This window comes from Lichenostomus cassidix, chromosome 3, assembly GCF_008360975.1.
Source record: "Lichenostomus cassidix isolate B80296 chromosome 3, HeHo_3.0, whole genome shotgun sequence".
NCBI lineage: Eukaryota > Metazoa > Chordata > Aves > Passeriformes > Meliphagidae > Lichenostomus > Lichenostomus cassidix.
In genome coordinates, this window is record NC_139483.1 from 68,573,347 (window position 1) to 68,598,256 (window position 24,910).

The 24,910-nt window shown below is 40.4% G+C and overlaps 1 protein-coding gene across 3 annotated transcripts in view; it reads left to right on the forward strand.

Annotated features, from left to right (window-relative positions):
* Nucleotides 1-14,187, forward strand: part of PDSS2 (decaprenyl diphosphate synthase subunit 2) — a 113,650-nt gene extending 99,463 nt beyond the window's left edge. For 2 of the 3 annotated variants that reach the window (XM_085056222.1, XM_085056220.1), the window contains 2 exons: nt 2,418-2,453; nt 11,404-14,187. In XM_085056222.1, coding sequence (XP_084912348.1) covers nt 2,418-2,453; nt 11,404-11,562 — 195 coding nt within the window. In that variant the 3' untranslated portion in view covers nt 11,563-14,187. The remainder of the gene's footprint in view (nt 1-2,417; nt 2,454-11,403) is intronic. The other variant, XM_085056221.1, reaches the window with a different exon arrangement.
* Nucleotides 14,188-24,910: the final 10,723 nt, after the last annotated feature.

The following is a 24,910-nucleotide window of genomic DNA, read 5'->3' on the forward strand; positions in this document are numbered from 1 at the left end:
CAGCACAGTGCATAAAAGCTTTGAAACAATTTCCCATCTGCAAAATCTAGAGGAGGCTGCAGGACTCCAGGAGTGCCGTCTGTCTGCTTACTAAATTTTCATACCAAAAATGGGCATTATAGAAACAATGAAGCAGTTTACTGTGAAGGGGGCAGGGGTGCCAAGTGACATGTACTGTGCAGAAGTATTTACTATCTACTAGTACTACTGTACTTCATACATTTATTTTTATACATCTACTAGTACTACTGTACTTCATACATTTATTTTTATACATATATATACTTCATACATGGTATTTACTATGCTACCACTACTACCAACTACAATGTAGAACACCTAGTCCAGGAGCCTTTCTTGACTTGTGTTGGTTTAGAAAGGAAAATTACCTTTGATTAGCTAGAAGCTCTTTGAGATATTGTCCACAGTCACATTCACTGTGTGACATTCAGTGTAGGCCAAGCACTCAAACCAGACTTTGTCACGTTGGCAGTGCTCATAAGGGGACACTCATAAGCCACCCTCTCGTGCAATGTCATTTGTATGGTTTTAATTGGTAAAGCACATGCAGTGCACTCAGTCCCTGTCAGAAGCCTAACCGGTTGAACAAGTCTGATGTAAAAGGTAAAAAGACATCTTTGTGTGTGAGATGAGGGTAAGAAAAAATCAGAGAGCCAAACTACTACTGTGGGCATAAAAAAAGAAAAAAAAGCAATGGTGCAGTTGTAGTAAAGAAGGCTTAGGAGACAGATTGGATGAAGCTGCTGGTGGAGAAGCACAACAGCCATTGACTTGAATGCTTGACAGGAGCAGATCATGAGAAAATACTCTTGCTTTTGGTAATGAGAATAAGCACAGAAGGAGGCACACTGAGCACACCACTCCTGGTATTGCTGCAGCTGAAGAGCATCTTCCTCAAATGTTGTCAGATTGTCTGCTGCAGTGTGAATCTGCATATAGGCAATATCTTGTTAAGGAACACGTTCCTGGTGTGTTTTAATATACAATATAACTACTAGATATATTTTGAAGAAGCTGTAAGATCCAATCAGGTGAGTAAAAGTTGGCAAATCAAAGATGATGGGAATACACGAATAAGGAAGCAGTTACTGCCAGTGGTTTTGCTACTCCCAAGTGCTATCAGGCTGTTTCCTTAATATGCATTCCAGAAAAGCTGACTCTTGAGAAGACTAAAAAGAGAAGCAAGGGGGTTTTGTGGATCAGTCCCCTTTCTCCTTCAGAGGAATCAGTTCTGTTATCTACTGTTCCCCTTCATGTTCAGTTTGCTTAGGCTCTCATCAGTTCTGTTCTCTATTTTGTTTTTCCTCCATTACAAAAATAAATTTATTTTCAAGTCTGGGCCAGCTTGGCAACATCTCTTTAAAGCTGTGATAGCCACATAGTGTTCCTCTTCAGTGCAGGCCTCAGCTCTTCTCCTTATCCCATTTGGTCTGCTCCTTTGGACTGATCTCTGAAGTCCCCACAGAGGACATGGAGAGGTAGTGGTCCTCATCTACGTTTTTTCAGGTGACACATTCCAGAAAAACTGAGGTTAGTGGTCTTCCCTTGTGGAAGCTAGAGGGAAAGAAACAGGCGATTTTTTTTTTTTTTTTCCTCAGTATGCCTGAAAAGAGAAGAGCTGAAGTTGGGTGAAGTGATAATGGCACAGCTGGATCTGATCTCAGGGAAGGGCTTTCAGGTTGGCTAAGTGGGAATGCTCTGGTTCTGTCAGAGCACTGCCACTGAGTGAGTAAGGCATCTTTTCTTCTAAATCATTCTGTGACAAAACCCGAGCAGTTGGATTACGTATTAGTCTGCATCTGAGCAAGAAGAAATTTAAAATTTATTTGTGTTTATTTCTGAATGTGTTGGGAGATACAGGTTGTATTTATCTGTCCCTTACTCAAAGGGCGACGCTGATAGTTAAATCCAATTCTTAAGTCAAAAGCACCTCTAACCTGGGTGTAACAGTTCTGACAGGGTCCGACAGCCTATTTTGAAAGCTCTAGACTATTGCCTCATGCAAATCAGTATAAGTATACAGAGAGTTTACAGAAAATAAATCCTGTTACTGCTGATAGGAAGTATAGTTTATTTCAGAATTTCATGGGAGAAATTAATTAATGCAAACAGCAAGATTTCTTAAGACCAAAACATTTTGGATTCACCAAATGTTTAACTACAAGTCATAATAAAAAAGCCTAAAAATTGCACTGAGTATCTGCAGCTCTCATCTGAAACAGAACCATGTTGTGTAAGCTGGTAACACATTTGGTTGTATTTTAGGGTTTTCTGCATCAGATTCCTAAAGAAAGTAAGTTATGTTTAAAGTAGTAGCTCATTTAATTGCATTCTTTATTCTTACAACTCTAGTTTGTAGTATGTAGTGTCTGATATAAAATCTCTTTCTTTTTAAGGCACAAGGAAAAGGAAACATTATGGACTATAAGAAGGTTGGTAAATTACACTTATATCTCATTTTTAGTATTTTTTAAAATATTCCCAAAAATGTTCTTGACAGTTGAGAGAAACTTCCTTATTAAAACTAGATTGTAAATTGTGAGTGTGTATATGAAGGGAGGGAGGATGGCTCGTGCAATTTCTTGATTTTAAAAAGCCACTAATACACAGCTGTACTGTAACTGTAAAATGTAGCTATTTAATAATAGTATTTTAACAATGTGTCTAATGCTAGTAATTTAATAATGTTGTTATTGAATAATCACTTTTACTGTCATTTCTCCCATTTACTTTCCCAAAGTCAATTTTAAAACCAGGCTTCTGATGGCTTTTGCTGTCTTTTTTTTTTTCTGGAGTCATTTACAAGTTAGATCCTATCAGTAGTCTCTCTCTATTGGTAGAGTACACTGCTAAATTTTTTTTAATCTCACCTTAGTTCCATGCCATCTATTAAAAAATATACACATCCACATGTTTTACAATAATATGGTTTCTTCCAGTCCCCATTACAACTTTTAGCTTTACAACACTGTATTTGCTACTTCTCTATAATAAAGGCAGACCTGAATTAAGTGGCTTAACTACTGGAAGTAGCTGGGACACCTTAGAACTCTTTAAGGGCTGCAGGAGATGGCTGACAAGGTTCCCCTGGTTTAATATTGTAGCACAGCATGCTTATGGTGCAGAGAGATGATGACCTTGTGTACCCAGCTCACTGAGCATAAGCCAGACTTGTTCTGAGTCCTAAGTAGATCATGAAGTCCAGACAGTTATCTCCAGCATCAGTGGGAAATAATATATAAATTACTGAGCCACAAGCGCAATTGAGAATTGCTTCTTGAAGTGGAGCCTGAAGAGTGTTACAGCTCTGACTGATTGCTGCTCATATGGAAGGCTAACACACAAGTATAGGTCAGATTATTATAATTATTCTGTGCCAAGAAAAATTGCAATTTGGATTATTGAAAAATCTCTCTGCCCTTCCTTCCTCTTAAAACATAAAAAGGATCTCAACCTTACTTTGCTATTTAAAACCATTGTGTTTTTAGGGTTTTCTCTACAATCACATTTGTATCAGTTTTCTTTCTTCTGAAACGCCACTGAGAGCACTAAATTTATTCTTCAGATGTGTCTTGGGGACACTCCTGTGAATGTTTAAGCCAGGCTACTTACTTTTACAAGTCCAAAATGTTTTTTCTCTTAATTGTTACAATTATGATCCACACAGTGTCATTTCCATATTTGGGGTGAAAAAAAGGCAAAGGGGAAAAAAAAGCATTTAAATTTGCTTTACTAAATTAAACATTTGTCAGAGTATTCTGTATTTTAACTGAAATTATTTCATGTCTTGGATCCTTCACATGAAATTTAAAAACTTAAAGTACACTTAGGCAACTTGGACACTTGAATAAAAGGTGAAGAGGAGAGAAAGCCCTTCAGGTTTTGTATTTTTTGAGCAATTGACTTCTTCCAGGAAGCATGTGATTTTTGCTAGCTTTGGATAATCATCTTTTGCACAAGCACAGATGTTTTACATATATTACATTATACATGTATCATATTTTACATTTCTCTAGTAATGATAGTGAAAAATTCTGCATGGTTTTTGTAAGTTCGAACAACAGTCAGCTTTTTTTTTTCTTTTTGTAGAAGTCAGTTTCAAAAAACCAGGCCATCACATACCCCTTTTCTATGTTTGTTGGTTTAATGTGGTCATTAATTATATCCATGCTAAATGAACTCAGGAACCTGTAGCTTTCCCCAGCAGAATAACTTGACCAGCACATGCACACAGCCAGTTAGAAGGCATGTTGCGCTGTACAAATTAGTATTTTTTTTTCTTTTTGCTGTGTTGTCTTTTCTCCTGCATCACTAGAGTCAGTGCTTTGCACATTGCTCAGTCTTTTCTTCTCAGCATCACAGTCCCTTCTCAACTTCCTATTCAGTTGATACAGTTACTTTAACATTCCTAGTAATATCTGGGGTTTGTTTCTCTTTGAGTCTTCAAAGTATCTCCTCTTTAATTTTGTAAAAGCAAAGATCACCAAAACTAGCTATAGAACTTTTGAAAATTTCTATTATTTTTCTTCTCTTAGTTTTTATTAGAAACTTCCCTGTGCCATTTAATTGAGATAAAAATATAGTTCCTTTAGTTAAATTCATAAATATATGCATAATGAAGTGTTAGTCATATAGACTACTTAAGAAAGTTTTACCTTGCTTGCTGCATTTTCAATTAAAATAATGAAGGTAAATTTGAGAAATTGAGATCCACATTATTTAACATGTCTCCATAAAAGACAAAAGTCTTATTTAAATTTTGAGACTGCTTAAGAATTTCAAATTGTTCTTTTGATGCATGTTATATTAAAATGGTACCCCTGGTTTTTTGGGCTGACAAAAAAAAATCTGCATTGTACCAGCAAGTTTAGTGAGGTCTCTGGCACAGAAATAGAAGTGAAATGCTTTCTATTAATTTAATTAGGTCTGAGACTGTCATGTCAATAAGGTCACTATGTTCTGCAAAATTTTTTAGGTTTTTTTCCTCCCAGCTTTGCTCAATCTTTTTATCAGAAGGATTTTGATATCACAGGGGGATTAATGTCTGTGTTTCTGATTATATTTTCTCACATTAGTATCAGAGTGTTTCACTCTGTTTTTTCCTATACAATCATACCGCATCCAGACAAATTATTGATCCACCATTGTGGTGTTTGAAAGTCTCTTCCAGAGATGAAAAAATTGTTTCAGCTGTTTTTGTGGTGTTTCTCAGGTAACAAAAGAGAAAGTACCAATGTATGTCAGGGACAAATTTCATATGTCATTGAAAGAAACAACTTTCCTCCTGCCACACTCATTTCTATGTGGCAAAAATCTTAAGACTTCTTAAAATCAAAAAAGCTTTTATCCATTTTACATCTACCTTGCATGCAAGATAAGCTGTGTAATTCTCAAACAACAAATTGAGAGTCTCAATTTAATTGTTACCACTTGATAATATTGATTAAAAACTCCCTACTAAAGTCAAGGCCTTAATAGTGCATGGTATTATCCAGGCTTGTTAAATGAGTGTAACAAAGTCACAGCTAGTAGCAGAAATTACTAAGCTAGGAATAATTCTTGTTTTCTGGCCAAGGCTCTAGAAAAATTATAACATAATATTAAATAAAGAAATGTATTTTGCAGCCAATGACTATCCTATGGAAGGACTTGTTACTTTTCTAAATGCAATATTCAGAAAAGATAAATTAAGTCACGTGAAAGAGGATGTAGCAAAATTTAATTTTTTTTTTTTACTGTAGCCCTGTCCATTTGCTCTGCTGTCTGTTATAGAGGCCTTTCATCCAAACTGTCATGGGAAGTATAGCATAGTGTGGCATAGTGTGACATACTTTCTGGGCTTGTGTGTGAAATATTGTGCACTACATCAACACTGGGAGCTGAGTTTATACAGTGCTAGAAGAGCATGAGCCAGGATGGGGTAGATCCAGCTGTTCATACACTGCATGGCATTAAAGTCTTGACTTCCCATATGGTAGGTAGGAGAGAAGAAAAATGGGAAAGGTCACATTTGGTTATCAAGGAGGTTTCTCAGCAGTGGCCCATTGCCATGCCACTAATAAATAACAGCAGCACAGTGCCATCCAGCTGTGCCAGCCAGAGGTGGGGCTGCCCTTCCCCACCCCACTGCTGACCGCTGTGGCAAGAGCAGCCATCCTGTGCAGTGCTGCTGCAGGGCTGCAGCCCCAAGGTGTAAGTGACAGTCGTCCTGTGGCTTTCTTTACATGCCAGGGAGTCATCATGAGGTGTGTCAGGGGACTGTAGGCCTCAGACTGTTCACTCTCTTGCTCCTGAACTGCAGCAAAGAGTTACAAACAGAGGGTTGTTGTTTGTCGATGCTTATGGCCAGTGTTGGTTTTACACGAAGATTTGTCTTGTTTTGGAGCAACCACTGCTATTAGTTCCTTTTGTTATGTATAATAAAAACAAAGCATAGTCAGTGATTTAATGAAGATGGGTTTTTTAAGATATAATAGTAATGCTACAAAAGCATCCAAAACAATTCAGATTAAGCAATTGTCTTAATTTTTGGAATTAATATCTGAATTGTCAAGGTGTACATCCAGTACCAACGATCAGTTTTGTCTTTGTTTGTAATCAGTGGGTATTTTCCCACTTCTTTGGGGTGAGAATCCAGCATAACTTTTGTTTCATTAAAGCAAATAATCATCGCATGTTTTAATATAAATACCAAGTTGATTGTTTGTGTATGCTAAGATGACAATTAACAATCACTATTTGCATTAGTGGGATTTAAGAAAATTATGCTTTTTGATAAAGAGTCTTCACAACTGCCATTGTTTAGATTTAAAAGCTAGTGGGTCTTGTTCAATTCATTGTGAAAGACATGGAAAGGCATTGATGTCCCTTCTAAAATAACAAAGAGTCTGTACAATCAATCAGTGTCTCGGGATGGCTTGTAATTTTTTGGCAAAGTGTATTATAGGAGCTGTGTAACAGCAGTGTTCCCTGTAAGCAGGCCATCTTTCCTCTCCTGTTGGGGATGACTCTCTCCACATTTGGTCTCATCCTATATATAGTGTGGGTTTCAGTTTGAAGTAAAAAGAAAATTCTTCTGTTTGTCAGATGAATAAAGAAAATAAATTATACTCTACTGATGCAAGCTTCTGCAGGGTGTTTGGGCCATTTGAAGATGCATTTCTTCACCTTTTGTACAGAAAAGGTTTCTAAGAAAATATTGGATACTCCCCCGGTTTCAGCTGGTATATCAACCTGCATATAGCAAACAAAGATTTTTTTAAAATTATTTTAAATCCTATGATGTTATGAAGTGATGCAAATAAATTATTGTCCAGGGGGTTTTTGAGAAGAAAGAGCTCAACCCTATGTCCAGCCACAAGAAGAGTGGATGTTGAAACATTCCAAAGTACTTCTTTAGAAAACAAAGGAAAAAATTGACAAAATTGATCCACTACCTGTGAAATATGTTGATACTTTTTTAAGGTAACATTTCAGCAGTCTAAAACACCGGTGCTTATTGAGCATGCTGTTCCCACAAAAGAGAAAACAAATTTAGAAAAGGCAGTGCAGAACACTGCAGACACTTAGAACATTATTCAGTCACTCAGCCACAAATCAATTTAGATTTGGGGTTTTGGGGTTTCTTTTTGTTTCAGCAAGTGCTGTGCACTTCAGAAAGGTAGAACGTTTTAGCTCACTTCAGGGTCAGAGAGAATGCATGATGTTCGTAGATTTCAGTATGTAACAAATTGTCTGGTTTAGGATAGTCCTTCTAAAACATCAAAAAATCTGAAGTTACTTTTGATATTTTGCCACTGAAATAATTAATCCTATGTTGGATGATTGAAAAATCAGGAACTTCAGTGCTCTCTTTGTCCCATAGAGTATGAAGTCTATTACAGCCAAAATACTCACCACATATTCAGTGAGTCTTCCCACCCCACCCCGCCCCTGATTTGTTGCTCCCTACAGGTAGCACTGTGTGAAAGGAATCTTCTTTCCTTTGGCTCATGAAACAGAAATGTCTCAGCAGAGAAGATTTGAAATTAGTTGACTTTGTACTTGAACACCTGCTTAGTTTTTGACTCCTTTAGTTCTTCAGTCTCCAAAATCCAGCAGTTCCTAGCTTACCTCTTTGACCTCTTGCTGCCCTCAGACCAGCTGTTCTGTCCAACAGCAATCCAGAGGAGTTGGTCTGAAAGGCAAATCTTTCACTTCTGTGGTATGGATGAGAAATCTTCTCTTTGCCTTTTTAAAACAAACGGACTGGGAAACATGGTACTTTGAACTCCATTCACAGAATCATACAGTAATTGAAGTAGGAAGAGACCTCTGGGGGATGTCTGGTCCAGCCTCTCGCTCAAAGCAGAGCCAGTAGGGGTTTGCTCAGTTAAGTTTTGAGTATCTGCAAGGATACAGATTGCAAAACTGCAGATATGTTAGAGAGGAGATCACATCTCATCTGAGCCTAAACTTGGCTGTGCTATTGCAAGACTATTCTTTAAGCTGAATTTAAATAACCAAAACCCAGTTGGTGATTTTTTCAGAGTCTTGGCACTTCTAGAATGAAGTAGGGCTTTAATGCCAATGGTGAACAAAAGCTTAAAAGTAAAAATGCAGTATTCCAGCATATCTAGCAGTTCAACGGGAGAAAAGTGGAGCTAAGCAATCTGTGTTTTGACTTGTATTCAGTTTTAATTACTGAATATCATTCTGAAGAAGGTTGTGTGGATTAAATTGTTCCTACAAGCGGAAATACGCACAAAATTATGCCATAATAAGTAGAGACTAGAAGAGCAGATTCTTATATTTAGAAGAAATTATTGAGACAGTTTAAATAAAGTTTATAAAGTAACAAAAGCAGTTAATTTTGCTTTTTTGTTCATTTGCTGCAAAAATTAACTTCTCCTATCCAAATTTAAAAACAATACATCTGTACTGGATACATTGATTTTTCTCTTCTGTATCCTTAGTTTGTGAAGTTCATTACATATAATTATTAAACTCAGAATTTAAGAGAGGGTCTGAAAATGTAACTGTAATATAACCAAGAGTATAACTAAAGTCTTAAATTAGGGAACTTTTGCATACAGCAGGGCTACTGAAGCCTGGTTTCTTAAGGAGTTATTTCCTTTATTTCTTTAATAACTATCTCACTACAAAAAGACAAATTTGTACTTCTTTTTTCCCTTTTACAACCCCAGCAGAGATAGAGGTAGTATGCAGTCTGGTTAGTTCAGACTGGTTTACCTCTGTATATGCTCATTTGAGTTGACCAGCTGCTTCTGCAAATGGAATATAAAACAGGTGAGTTTTTGAGGGCTATAAATTGTTCATTGCATAGGATGATCTCTAACTGAAAAGCTGAGGAAAGAGCTTGCCATATAAGCAGGTATTTTCCATTTTGACATTCCTTGAACTTTGCTGGGAAACATTCAACAGCGGATTAGTCTGATTTTTGTGTAGTGATTCCTCTGCCTATAGTTTGACACGAGCTTTGCAATTGTAGTGGCTTCAAAGCAGTGCGTGTGTCTGGGGGCTTACACAAGACAAGCGTGTAAATGGATTGTGTGCTGGTGTTAGGATTCTCCCCCTTGCCAGACTCTGCTCTTTCAACTAAGTCATGGTACATATATGTGAGCATATGTATGCCTGAGCTAAGCTCCTCTGGCTTTTGACCAATTTTAAGACTTTCTAGGAGCTATTTTCTTTCCTGTTTGTATCCTGATATATACTTCCATGAGTATTAGAAGGTATGCTAATCCTTTTTAATAAGCTTTAGCAAATCAGCAGAGTTTGCTTCAAGATGTGTGGGTTCTACTGTCTCGTGAGGTTGTGCCTCAAAGAAGGGGGAAGGGACACCTTGCATGCTGCTAGAGCACCTCATCTCACCTTTCCTGCAGAGCTCTGGAAATATGGCTGATTCCCACTCATTAGAAGACATGTTGAATTAGCTATGTGATGCATTTATGCCTTGAGGCAAGTTCCTTTCCAGCACACAGTGCAGGAAGATTCCAACTGAAGAGGAAAATAAAATTTTTATGAACTGGGACTTGAACACTCAAGTGGTCTAATATGCTTTCAGCTAATTTCATCTTTAAATACAGATGATGAATCCCCCTTTCAGATAAGAAGCATCATTCATTCTGTATGAATACAAGTATGTATAGGAAGTGGGTGGGTGACTTACAATTTGGTCATATCTAAGATTTATATATATATGTATATATGTGACTTAAACTAGGTAAGGTCGTACTGATGTATTTTTAAAATAATTTGGGCACTGAGCTGTGCAGTGATGGAAAACATTACGTAGAAAACCCTGTATAGTTTATTACTGTAGGTACCTGTATCCAAGAAAAGCCATTTTTTTAAAAAGCTGCTACAGTTTGTGAAAGCCAGGTAGGGCATGTTAAAGATCATAAAATGCTGTGATGCGTTTGGAATAATCAAATCCCAAAGATCCACCTGGCCTTTGTTCCCAGGCTCTGACATGAGGGATCAGGCTGGAGTTGGTCTGGGAATCTGTATTTTAGTGCAGAAAATGTAGTAGTGTTTCATGACAGTCGCATGATGCTGTTCAAGAGAAAACGGAAATAAAAAAGCCTTTAATAAGAGCTATTTAGAGCTTCTGATAAGTTCAGGTATGGGGAAAAGAACATGGGGTTTTTTTGTCAATTTTGTTTGTGTTATTTCATAGGAAATTTAAGCCATCATTTACTCAAGTTTTTTAGGTGCTGAATCTTTACAGCAACTTGCTGTGAAATATCATTTATTTGATGAAAACACTTTTTTTCATATGGTGTTTCACCAAGCCTTTGTCAAATTCCATAGCCTTACTGATAAGATGCAGTTTGCCTGAGTTCAGTGTGATAGTTTACCACATTTTACTGACAAAATTTGCCTTTGTCCACCCAGTGTAATCACATGGTCTGTAAATAGAAACCCCTGTTACAAAATACTGTCGTTCCACCTGTGTCATCCTGTGCTGGTTTCCGAAAGCAGAGTATGGAATGGGTGTTCATAAAATGCAGGTTTTCACTGCAGAAAATGAGAGTGTGAGCAAACGCCTGGTTTGCCAGTTCTGTACAAAAGCTGTCAGGCAGTGGCTGAGCTATGAAATGACCAGATATCGAATTTTTTTTTTTTTTTAATTTAAGTGTGCCCTTTAGAGACCCAGCATCTTTCAGGTGATGAAGTAATGGGTGCTGTAGATTAAATAATGCACAGTTTTGCTGTAGTGGGGAGCTAAACAGAGCTGCTAGGAGGATTTAAGGGCTTTGTCTGACGGCTTTGGTTTTGCCTTTACCTCGGGAAGAGGCGGTGGAAGCCCTGTGCTCCCAGAGATAATTGTGCATTGCTGAAACCCCCCTACATCGATGTGCCTGTGTTTTCCAACAGCTGCAGGAAGCGATCAAGGCTGGCAAAGGTGTGACTTCTGCCATCGACCTCTGCCGCTGCCACGGAAACAGAGCACTGGCAGCCCTGGAGCGCTTCCCTCCCTCGGAGGCCAGGGACGCCTTGGCCAACATTGTCTACGCCGTGACCAGGTTTCCCTGACCTGCCGCTCCGGGAGGAGCATCTCTCCCTCCACAGGTGGAAGCGACCCGGCGGGGACACCGATGCTGCCTCTCACCTGATCACCTCACCCCATCCCGGCAGAGGAAGGCGCGCTCGCTGCCGCCGCCGCCAGCAAAATTCGGGAGAGGAAAGAAAAAGGTCACAGACGGTTTTCACTTGTCGTGCCAGAAGCGCACTTGAGGCTGCACCGGTAGAAATAATTAATGAGTCCCGTTTCCGTGACCTCAGCAAATGGACAGGAAATAAGTCGGTATTGATTGGGCACCAGTGGGGACGGCGCCAGGGCGGAGGCCGGTGGTTTTCCTGCCAGAGGGAGGGATAGAGGGAGGGAGGGATGGAAGGGCGTGAAGATCCAGGTGTCACGAGAAACCCGCTCAAACCTGCCCAGAGAGAGTGAGCTGCCGAAGCCGGGAATTAACATACCCTTATCCAAGGGGAAGGGCAGTTCGGGGGATTAATGGGGGAAAATCCCTCTCTGTCTGCGCGCAGTCATGTCTCCTCACACTGTTTTTATGTATTCAAATGTAAAATTACCCTGTGCCTAATGAGTTCTGTATTTGAGAAACTTGCTGAGAAAATGTGTCAAGCATGGTAAGTAGGAGCTTTAAAATATTTAATCAAATATTAATTTGGCTCTGTTAAGGGAACTGAGTGCCTGGAGTTTATGCTGTGCCTATGTAAAATGTTACTCTGGGTCAAAGAATGAGGTTTTTCCAACTGTTCTGGGGGAGGGAATATCCCTCCCTCAGATCCAGCAGTTTGTTTCAACAGAGTCTTACACAAAATAATTTCCTATGTTTGTGACACTTGTGTTAATTTAAGCCAAATAAATGTTAATTTGTAAGACTAGACATCAGCCTTTGGCAGAAGGGAAGCAGGAATGCTCCTCTGTGAGTAGTCACCGCACTGAATAAAATGCAGAAAATACTGCAGAAGTTTTGAACCCTCAGTGTGTTGGATTTTCAAGTCCAATTACAGACAGCTTATAAGGTGTATCAGAAGCCTGCAATTTGAGACTGTCTCTGTTTTGTTCATAGGAGATGATTTTTGTGGTTTGCATGCGTGCAATCTGAGAATGCCGTTGACAAGAAGGCTGAGTTTACATAAATGATCTAGATTGAGACTCAGCTACCTTTCTTCCTTCTGTGGTGTAATTACAGCCCAATCTGGAGACAGCTAGCACAGCAAACAGATTTCATTACATCCCTCACTCAAACACTAAGTGGAGTTATTTCTGTTAAATTCTCTGCTCCCTCCTTTTCCCCCTGCACTCCCTCCCCGTCGCACAGCTTGTTTGTCATAGATCAGTGTGTTGCATTCCACCAAATGCAAAATATAAATAAAAACTCTATCCTCTAAAAATATACTGAAAATACATCCTGTGTAATGTACATAATATTCTGTGTACATTCTGCCCACATTATACCATGATATTTTATGTATAATAAGCAACCTTGAGTCACAATTTTTGTTTAGGAACAGCATCCAGAACTCAGGATTCGCTTCATTCTGGAGAATGGTTTCAACACCAGACCCCTTCTTACTTGCACTTTCCCTCTTGCCTGCCCTGGCATTTTCTCTCTTCCCAAGACTCTGGCACTTCTCCCTGAGTTACTGTTGTTACTGCAGCAGGAAGGCTGGAGACAGAAGAGAAGCACTGAGAAACGTTGATTCCAGGCAGTTACCCATGAAGTTCCCTGAAGTTCTCCTAATATAAAACATGCTTGAAAGAAATACCTAAATTCAACCAGAGTCGTATTTCAGCTTTCTTTGGCTCATGATTTTACATATTACATAAAGTAAGAGCCATTCATCATCTTTTCTTTGTCTTACATCTATGTTAATTGGTTTATAATGATTTAGAGCTGCAAAAAAGTTGGGTTGCTGGAGATAGTCTGAGTCACCTCACCTCAGCTGTGTGAAAGAAATATCAAACATACTGCAAAACTCTGTACACTTCATTTATTTTATCATGCAAGTACAAGTTTTTATTTGTACTTGTTACCAATGAAGGGGAATCATCAAAAATTAATTACCTTCTTTTTGTATTTTTATCACCAGTATGTTCTGATTACTCTTAAATAATTCAACCTTAATTAAAAAAAAACCAATCAATATGAATTGTCCCTTATCAATATTATGAAATAATCTTATATTTAAGGTATTTGCCTGTAATTTTTCAGAGAAGAATTTTGTTGTCTTGTTTCCTCCAGGTAAACTACAAGCAAAGTATTGTACCCATCTGTCAGACTCAGGGTGAATTAGTCATTGCTGTGTACTAATATACTTCTCACACCTCATACAGTTTCTGAGTAATATGTAACCTTAGGGCTGTTCTGGTCTTATTTTTGTCTCCTTGGTTCCTATTCCCCACCCAGCTCTAAAGCAGGTCAGGGAGAGGGAGGCCTGTGGTCTGAGGAAGGCATTCACGCCATTTACTTCAGTCACCCAGCTACTCAACCAGACATTCCTGTTGGCTGCTTCTCTGAACTTATCACCAGCATGGAATTGCTGCACCATTCCATGGATGCACAAAATACAGGACAAGGTCCCAGCTGCTTTTTAAACCAAACTAAAATAAAAAAGTTATCCTGATCTACTGCATCTTACTTGTGATGGAGTTAATTTTCTTTTTAGTATCCTATACACTGTGTTTTGGATGTTTAACTAAACCAGTGTTGCTCACCAGCTGTGTTCAGCAGTGCTTGCACAGTGCCAAGGCTTTCTCAACTCCTCACTCCTCACTCTGACACCCAGCGAAGGGTTGGTTGTGGGCAAGGGGAACGAGGGGCACAGCTGGGACAGCTGACCTGAGCTGACCTCACAGATAGTCTGTGCCCTACAAGATCATGTTCAGCAATAAAATTGGGGATGAGGGTGGGGATATTCCAGGGGTCTGTTGTTTGAGGGCTGTCTGGGCATCAGTCAGCTGGTAGTGATGGCTTTTCTCATTGCTTGTTTTTTGTTGTTTTGTTTCCATTTTTTCCCCTTTTTATCTATTAAACTGTCTTTAACTCAACCCACTGTTGCCCTGCACTGGGGTAGACTGTGGAGACACTTCCCTGACTGTTGAAAGCGACGGATTTTTAGAAGAATCTACTAAAATTGTGTCTTTTATTGGTGGCATCAATGTCAGTTTCCCACAGTATTCTTGACCTTTTAGATTGTAGCTTCAAACTGTTCCAGAAACACAAGTAGTTCAGTAAAAAGTTCTTTCTCTTCTGGTCTGAGTCTCCTTGCCCCACTCACACTCACTGAGCTGAAGCACCAGCAAATGCCAAGGGGAATGAGGCTTTTAATCATAAGGCACTTTTAGTAGACTATCTTTGTATGCTTCAGATCCCCCTCACCTGCTTGTAAACACTCTTTGAATGATTTTGCATTTACTTCTAGTAAAGGAGAAAGTTTTGCAAATACAAAAACCCCTTGTTTGCCTGTCTGTGGCCTCACACTGCCTCAGCTGGATAGAGAGGGATGCTGCTCCCTGTTCCTCTGTGCTGGGCATAGAAGGTAGGATGTACCACATCAAACTGGGCTGGACATGTCTAACCCCAGATGTGCTTCATATTATCCCAGAAAATACCTCTATGAGGGGCTGTATCCATCCTTGGACTACACAGAACTAAAAACCTACAGTACATCCCACAGGGAGTGAGCAGCTCTGAGGTGCTTAGCTGCCATGCAACACAATTCTTTTTGGTAGCCAGGATGAGACACGTAGGGCTCAAGATAATAAGATGTTTGACTGGATTGTGCTAGAGGGAACCTCTTACACCTGTGTAGCCATTGCTGGTCGTGATGTTGACTTATTCACTCTCGATGCAGGTTGATTTGTTCCCTTACCCATTCCATGTCATGCTCAAGAGTGAGCATGATGATTTGAGAGCTTGTTGAAGGCTGGGTTTGTGTTCTGCATTTTGCTGTGCTGTGTAGCACTTGGTTGTGTTTTCCCTTAGAGAACTATGATGAAAGCACTGGCCCTGAGCCTAATCTGGTATTTGGGCTCCGCTTTCCTGCTGTCCCAGTACTTTGGGAACCATCTCGTGGAGATAATTAACAATTACACCTCTTCTCTCTTTTCCTTTGAGAGACAGTTTGAGGAGGAAACAACGGCACCTTCCCCTTTGCTTCCTGCAGGGTACTTGCTTTCCACCTTGTTACAATACAATGACTCTACAGTATTTTGAACACTTCTGGGTAATCAGAACATTCACATCAATGTGTCTCAAGAATCTGTATCCAGCTTTTCCTGGGATTAACAGTATTTAGCAATATCGCACAGGGATGTGCCCTGAGGCTGTGTGGTCATGGGTGGCAAGGTACCTAGAGCAGATTTTACCTCTGATGGTGTAGGACCTGACCCCCAAACAAGTGCAGGATCCTGATAAATTCGCAGTGCATTTGAGAACAGGGTGCCCTGGCAGTGCTAAAGGGACACAACTTCTCACACTGTGCTGGGCCTGGCCTAAGCCTTCCAAGAACTCTTCAACACCCTCAGAGGGCAGAGATTGTCCCTGGGTCTGAAGACACACAAACAATCACCACGGCTAAGCCAGAGACCCACCTCTCTCAACTGTATCAGTTGCTCCTATAGTGAAGAAGAAACAATGGAGGCAGAACTCAATTCCCTCAGTCAGGGATAAAGCTTCTCCCAAGAGGGAGCAGAAGGAGGAGTTGGAGAGGCAGCCTGCTGTGCAGCAGAACAGTCTCAAGAACGGGAGGGGAAAGAGAGAAATCATGAACAAGCTGGGAATCATCAACTCCTTATCTCTGAGTAAGCTGCAAGATACACACAAAGATTACAGCCATCAACCTGGTGAGCTAATTACCAGCTGGCTGCTGCAGTGCGGGGACACTGGAGCCAAGAGTCAGGATATAGGGAGCAAGGAAGCCCAGCAGCTGGGATCTCTCACAAGGGACTGGGGAATCAACAAAAGGATTGGAAAAGGAGCAAAAATCAGCAGCCTCTGGAGACAGCTTGTATTGAGTGTGAAGGGGAAATATCCTCTTGAAAAAGACCTTGTTAACTATTGAGGCAAGAGTGGACAACCACAGAGAGCAGTATCCAGTGCCTGAGGGAGTTAGCAGTGGTAGAGGTGATCTACAGCAGCCTGGACAACAACCAGGCATCTAATGACCCGGATGAAATCCAGTGCCTGTGATCCATGCAGTGGAAGTTTGTATGGAGCACACAGTCATCATATGCCAGCACCTGGGGCTCGTGACTTGGCCAGACACCAAGGTTCCAGCTGGGGCCAGATTGGCCAGGCTGCTCCAGCAATTCAAAGAGAACTCTCTCCCACACACCCCTGCCGGCCTGGGTCTCAGCTAGGGAGAGACTGTCCCAGCAGTTCCTGCTATCTTCCTCCTTCTCCATACCAGCCATCATCTAGGCTAACGAAGGAGCTGTTCTCTGCTCAGGGGGAAAGGTACCATGTGCACATTTGTGTGCCACCCTGGGGTTCTGTCTGCGTTACCATGAGGAGAACATGGGGCAGTGGGATGCCTCAAATGTGGAAGCTGGGGTATGTGAATTGTGAGGAATTTGGTGGCCCTAAAGGGCCCACACAGGAGCATTACCACTCTGCTTGCTATTGAGCAGTTCCCCAGATAGGGCTGAAGGACTGATACTGCCTTTGAGCCCAGTGGGGAACTTCTGGTTTGCAGAAAAAGGATCAGGTAGTGAACGCACCTTCCAGGAATTGATGGGCCCTGCCTCTGGCCAGGTGAGGAAAGGGATTACCAGGTTCATTAGAGTGCATGGATTTGATGGCCTGGCACACCTGATTAGCTGGCTGTTCTTCTCTTAAAGTAACACTCCACGTGCTTTACCTTATTGGCTATAAAGACTGCACACGTGGCCCACATTTGACTTAGTGTTGAACTTGATAGAAGTTGCTAAAAGATTGAAAAGCTCTTTTTGGCTTAATGGAAACATTAAGGAAGCATTCTCTGGAGCTGCTGGGGAGTGCTTCTTGCCCCAAGCGGTGCTAAAGATGCCCGACCAGTGTTCTCAGGGGTACACCTGCTGGTGAGATTTCCCCGTGGCTTTTTCTTCTGAGCAGTATTTGAATTTTCATCAGCACAAAAGGCTAACTCAGGCAACTGTGCCATGCTGCAGATTTGTCAAGGAAGTGGCTTCTGGGTCAGAGCACTGGCTGTTGCTACTCTTGTCAGCTATTTCAATCTCACAGAAGAGTGAAGCATCAAACTTTTCTTTTTTTTATTCTTTGTAGTCTTCAAAGTCTTTTACCTGCACAGTGTCTTACAAAAAATAAAGAGCTAAAGCTTTTCAGTCTCTCAAAGTAGTTCAAAGGAAAATATTTCCAGTTCTGGAAGTCATCTGTTCTGATGGTCTTTGAATTAGATGATCCTTTTTTTATTCACCTGTCAGAAACCAATCCCTAAAATGCATTAATTATTTACATAATTAGCATTCACGTGTTTCTCTTTTAAGCTAAACCTGTTTTTCCAAAGCTAAGAGAACGCAGCAATTAAGCTCAAATTCTTATAGCAAATGCCTTTAAAATAAACAAAAAGATAAAGGCCAGAGCTTGCCGTGAGTTGTGAAGGGGAGAAGAGGGTGACAAACAAATTGGCATCGATACACCAAAGGCTCGTGCAGTCACCTTTGTCCAGCCCGCCATGCACTCGCACTGTGCGCGGCTCTGCCCGCAGCTCCCGGCGCTGCTGCCCTGCTCCCCGCGCCGAGAGCAGCGGAGAATGCTCGGGCTCCCCCCTGTGTAGGAGATCCCTTCCCTGCAGTGCGTGAACTTGACTTTAATTCATGACTATTTGCAAAATGCTTTTGTCGATGTGCATCTCTTGAGGAAAGGCAACCTTTTTCTCCAAAATAGAAAGAGCAACAAGGCGGTTTACCTACTAAACTGGAAAGCAGTGTTCTGCCGTCTTCACATGGGGAAATTGCAAGCGTCTCTGCAGGAGAAAAGAAGGATGGGATCATATAAAAACATTCCTCTTGGCTAATAGTGGCAGGCAGGTGTCTCACTGATAACTAAAGCAGTAGTTCTCAGATTGATCTGGCTTTTGAAAAATTTCTACAATTAATTCCATTCGAGGCATATTTTGATATAATGTGTAGGAGAATTGCAATTTTGCAGCAACATTTAAAAAAATCTTGCTTTGAAATTTTCTTCTTTACCCTATTCCATTTTGCCTTCCTCCCTTCACCCCTTGCCCCAAAAGTCAAAGACTGAAAATACTCTGCTTTATTATTAGAACAATGCTCATAATTTTTAGTTTTAAAACTGTACACAAAAGTGAGTATTTTACTTGCAATGAAAACAATATCTTAAAACTAGATATTTTTATGCCTTCAGTTACTACAGCAAATGACTGGCCTCAATTGCAAGGTTCAAATTTTAGCAGTTATTAAATGTCAAATTATAAAAATTTAATGTTATGCAGAAGCAATTAGAAAAATCTAAAAGAAGTACCAATAGATAAGGCTAATTCCCCCCTCCCCCGAAAAAATATAAACATTTATTTTAAAAAGCTTTACTCTCTGCAGAGGAGCGTGATGCTTTTTCTATGTGACCAGCTTATCCGAAACACAGTGTGGTTAGGAAATGAGGCATTTTTCCCTCTTGGCTAGTTTTGATGAAAGCTCTCCAAGTTGCACATTGTGTCTGAACATTTCTTCATTCATAGCATGTGCCCATCGAAAACTGTTTTCTGTTTGCAGCATTTCAGCTGTACTATTTATAAGCTCGTTGAACAATGCTACTAGAGGCTGTAAAAGGTGTGTATTTCATATGCAAATCACTAGCAATAATTTTCTACAATTACACTTAGTTGCTTGCATCATTATTTTCATAAAAATGGGTTTAACAGGAGAACGTTACAGAAAAAATGTCTGTTTAGTAAGATTTATTTTAAATCAATTTTATTTCCATCCAAAGTATAAAAACTATGAATGTCCCTACCTCTACTCACATGCTGTAAGACTACAAGCAATATACATGGATTTTAGATGTAATGTGCTAAGATATCTTTGCAGAAAAATAAACAGGGTTTAAACATCTAGTATTTCTTAAAGATGACTGCTGCTGCTAAAAGTGGTCACATTACTAATAATTAGAAGTATTTATTACATAAACTTTAATGATAAGTAATTGCTTTCAATTTCATTCTATTGTAGTAATAACCACTGAGCATATGGGTTTTCTTCTTCTTGTAAACCCAGATCCCCACACCTACAGTTTTTATTAAAAATTCAGTCCAGATTGAATTTTCACCAGTTTCAAAGAGAAATTCCTTTTGGATAAAATGCATTTACCTTTTAAATTCATTATTGTTCTCAAAGTCACTACTGTAGGGTATGACTAGGTTATACTAGGTGAATTAAGGCATCATGTAGCCATGAGCCAGAAATCCATGATATTACAAATTCAGAGGAGATGATTCCCATCCATCCAAAGAGCAAGGTTCAGGAGTAACTTCCCAGAGGGTAAAGACCGAGAAGGGAAGATCCCTAGCTGCTTCTAATACAGTGATTTTTTTGTGAAAAGGACTGTATAATGCGTTGGCCATGACACAAGCAGCTGGGACTCAAACAACCTAGAAAGGCTATTTCAGCTTCAGGACCTGAAACAAAGAGGATTCCTACAATCTGAATATTGCTAGTTTGTTTTAAGAAAAAATATGTTTACACAAAAAAAAAAAAAAAAAGCAAGCAAATAATCTGGATGGATTCTCAAAGAAACCTAGTTTTCTACATTGCTTCACAATTTTTTTCCTAATATTGTTGCAGGCATTTGAACTTACATATCTTAGTGAGGTATGAGACTATGCATCTGGTCCAAAATATTCTTTCTCCATATAATGGGCAAGATATGGAACTGAGTGTTAAGCACACAAAGGAGAGTGTGCTGTTTGCACTTGATTGGGAGATGTGGATGTCTTTGAGAGAAAGGACTTTCCAGGCTGTATTTACCTCTTCTGGATGTAAAGTAGAGCTTGGCAAACAGACCTTTCTGGGATAAATGTTTGATCGTTCAGAGTTAGTTATGGTGTCGATAATAGGATGACTGTGCATTAAGTGAGCATTACTTCTTTTTAAATGCAAAGCTGTGAAATAGCGCATAATGGCGCAGTTCTTGGCTGAACTAACATCGAGTAAAGAGAACTGCGATTTCATTGCCAAGAGATTGAAAGAGGCTTATGCTTCCAAGAGTGAAGTTGCTCAGATTTGTCAGTTTTTGAACAGTTATGGATGCAACTGATGTCTAAGTAAACTGCTGCAGCTCAGGAGAATTTAGGTTGCTCACTGGGTTAAGATGCTCTGTTCTTGAAGCTCCTTTACATTTCTGCTCTACTCTTCCACTGCGGCTTCGATCTGATTTTTATTTTAAGCTTTTATATCAAATTCTTCTTCCTTTGGTGCTCAAGTGTTACATATCTGCTGTCTTGCCAGTACACTCTGGTGCTAATTCAGGCCAGAAAATGGTTTTCTTATAATGAGTGTTCATTTTTTGGAAACTTTTTCTCTGGGAGCTGAACTCTAAGATTTCTAACCCACATGCATTTGGAGAGGAACCGCCTTGTTTTTAAAATTCAGAGATCCAATTTATATTCTCTATTTTGATATCCTTGATTCAGCAAGCAAAACAATTATGATACTTCTTGCCCATCTCTGTGAAGTCTAGCTAAACAGCAAATTTTGAAGCTTCCAGGGGCATCTATCATTGTATTTAAGAACAAGAAGCAGTGTTACTATAAAATTAAAGAAACCCCAGAGTATCATGTAACAATTCTGTTTCTTGAGAACAAACAAAAGCAATTATATTAACTGGTACTCTAAACCAGTATTTCCCAACTAGTGTAGTATTTTGCTGGCAGAACCCTCCAACACTGCTTGCAGCCATAGGAAGTTTAAAAATATAAATAAAGTTCAGGTGTCTGCCACTGTTCATTTCTGCCTGGGTTACAGCAATGTATGGATATTGCCCGCAGCATGTTACTTGTTCAGTATTGTTGCCTGTGGGCCAACAGAGGTTCCAAATATTCCTGTACAATGTGTCCATACTTGTCCTTTCAGTCTGGCTAGCAGTGAAGAGCATGAAGGTATGCAGTTTGCTATCAAGTTGCCTTATTTGCCATTAAGTATTTTCGTTTTATAAATGTTGAATTGCAGAACACATTTCACTGCAAAGCAGATGAGTTGATTGGACTATTTTTTTAATAGTGCCTTGCAGACCCTTTTAATTCAAGGCTGAAGATTTTGGAATCTGCATTTTTTTTCTTGTCTTTTTTCCCCCTCCAATATATTCCGTCTCTTTGAAGTTTATTTATATCAAATATGCACCTAAATAATTCAAGGTGAATTCCAAGCTGCGTAATTTAAGTATCTGCCCGATTTGGGTGAGTCAGTGCGTGACTCCTGACAGCGCTGGGGCTCCAAGTGCAGCCGGACACCCGCGGGGCCAGGCCAGCCTCCCTGCCGTCCCTCTAGAGGGCAATCCTGCCCGTTCCATCCAGCCCGGCTGAGCCCGAGCCAGCCCCAAGGAGCCCGCAGTGAATACGAGACTCCATCCACTTGGCTGTCCCCAGGGAGAAGCACCCTTCCGGCAAAGGCTGGAACCACACTCGGGTTGAGAAATGGCACTGTATTGCAGAAAACAGCCGCTTGGCTCTGGGCTGCCTGGCTAGAGGGGACACCTCCCCTGCCTGCTGCACACACGTGTGGCCAGCAGCACAGCAGTCGCCGAAAGTCAGCCCAAGAGCAGCAGGCAGAAGTCTGGTTACCGGTGTGGGCTTGTCTTTTTGCACGGGGGGCTTGTTTTCCAATTAGAGTCTCAACATAAAATGTATATAAGTTTCAAGGAACTGGCTCCACACACCACTGTCTCTCATCTGCTTTCCTTCCGGACTCCATGGCTCTTGTGTCTGGCTGCAAGGTGGCCTAGTTTCAAGATGTGGTGAAGTAAAGTGATAGACGATCTACTGGTACCATAGCAATACTTTTTACAGAATGAAACTGCCAAAATTAGTTCCTGCTCAAAGTGCTTTTGACATCTCATGCCACATCGCTGCCTACTGAGTGCTGCAGGGTATTGCAAAGATCTACACGAAAGAAGCCTTGCTGAAGGTTTCAAGTTGGATTCTTGCTTATCCCAAATGTTTGCAGCACAGGAAGCAAAAAAGCTTCTAAATTTAGGATCATTTTTCTGCTCCTTGTCGTCGTACCAAGCATCAGCACACTGAGCTGTTCTGACTCCCAGCTCAGGGACGAGCACTGCCAGCCCTGCCACCTCCCTGCTGGCCACCGTGGCTCCTCAGCGCTGCCCAGGGCATTCTCTAGCCAACTACGTCCTTTGAACTAACTCAGAGAAGGCACTCTCCGGGAGGGCTGGCACCTTCGTGTTTCTGCAAGTACAGGTCTAAGGAGCTGCCATAGTCCACCCTAACAGAACTCCATACAAGTGCAAACAGTGCTTTCAGCTTCCCTGCGGCTCTCAACACATCTGTGTTGGTGGCGTGGATAAAGTCTCGTTGCAGTTTGGTCAATCAGTAATGGCCCATTGTATTCGAGAGCAGCGGTGGGTTTTTTTACTGAAGAGTTCTCTTGCTAGAGCACCACTACTCCCCTCCCCGGTGACCTGGAATTTTTCAGAGATTGCCGCAGTGTCACAGAGTGGCTTTTGAGCCAAAGGCACAAAGTGGGGGAAAATGAACATTTGAATAAATGACGTGTGTAGCACAAGTTCAAATGGTGAAAAAAAATGGGACTTGTCTGGCTGGGAAGCCAATCTAAGCTTGCTACCTGCATTGCCTGGAGACAACTTGGCTTGCTCCCTTTCCATTGAATACTGTTATTGCAACAATATGCTCGTGCTACTTTCTGCTTAGCTGAGGCCCTTCAGGTCTCCTCCTGGGCTTGAGTCCCTAGTAACTACAATGCCTCAGGCCAGCACTATAGAGCAGAAACGAGGTGGAGTTCAAATTGGCAAGTATTCTCTCAAGGGCTCTGAAACTGAGTTTGGGATTCCACTGGCTTGCTCTTGCCTTATGGTTGCCTTTCCTTAGTCCCACTAAGTAAAGCATTCAAGTAAAATCCATCTGAGATCTGGTACTACTCAGCAGCTGGGCCAGGTGTTAAAACACGGTACCCTTTAAGAAAAGCCTCAATTATGCTTACAATTAAGGGAGGGGGCAAATCATACTGGAAACTTCAATCAACACAGCGCTAACAGGCTAAGAAAAGTTAGCGGGAAGCGTTCCTTATCTCGAAAGAGAGAATGAAGCGCTAACTGTGGAACACTTGCTAATGAACTGTATCCTTCCTTGGAGTGATTCATCCGAGGAGTTACAATGCTGGTAGTTCCCGCTTTTAAGGGCTCCTTTTAACAGCTGTCTATCAACAGCAATAATAAAAAGAGCAGTCAAGTTAAAATCAACAAACTATTATCTGTTAGGATTATTCATGGAATATGACACTGTAAACACACCAAAAGTCCCAAATGCTAAATTTAGAAGAGCGACATAAGTGGAAGACCAAATTTTTAGAGAATTGCTTCTAAAGAAAGCGCCAAAAATCTAAAATGGTGAGGATTTTTTATTTGAAGAGGCATTTTTTGTATTGTTCAGTTTTGAGAAAACAGCATGTGATTAGGAAAGTGCTGAGCTATTTATGGGGCAGATTTATCTCAGATTTTTTTCCAGTCATTTCTCAGTTGACTTACGGTTTTGTATTTGTTTTTACTAAAAAACAAAAAAACAAGTTTGATATAACAAAGGAAAGATTTATTTGTTACATTCACAGAGCTCAGAGCTCACGTGTTCTACCTTCACATTTACTTGCCACTTGCCCGGTGTGTACTTGCCTTGTAACTTCTATCAGATACATCCTTCATGCTGGACAGACTCCATCATCCTTCATGGCAGTATCAGCCCTCACCTACTTATTTTATAATAAACACCTTTTATAAACATCTTTAGACTGAACTTTTACTCTGGAGGAAAAAAAAAGTAAAGCAATTACAATATCATTAGAGCACTTGGCTGTGTAATTTCATTAAAAGCAAAATTAATCTATTTATTAGGAACGGCAGCACTGGCCAACTTCATTGTGCAAGTAAACCATGTTCGTGCAAAGCTGCCAAGTTCCAAAGGTATGTTACATATAGCCAAAAAATACAACTGCCATAACTGGCCATAGGTTACAAAACCAGACTTTGCTCTCCCACATCTTTTTTTATTTTTTAATTTTTTAATCTTTAGGAAACGGTTTGGTTTTCTACAAGCTGTTAGTCGAAAGGGCACGTATGATTTGGCAGGCTAATGTAATGTCTTATGTGCTCCTGTC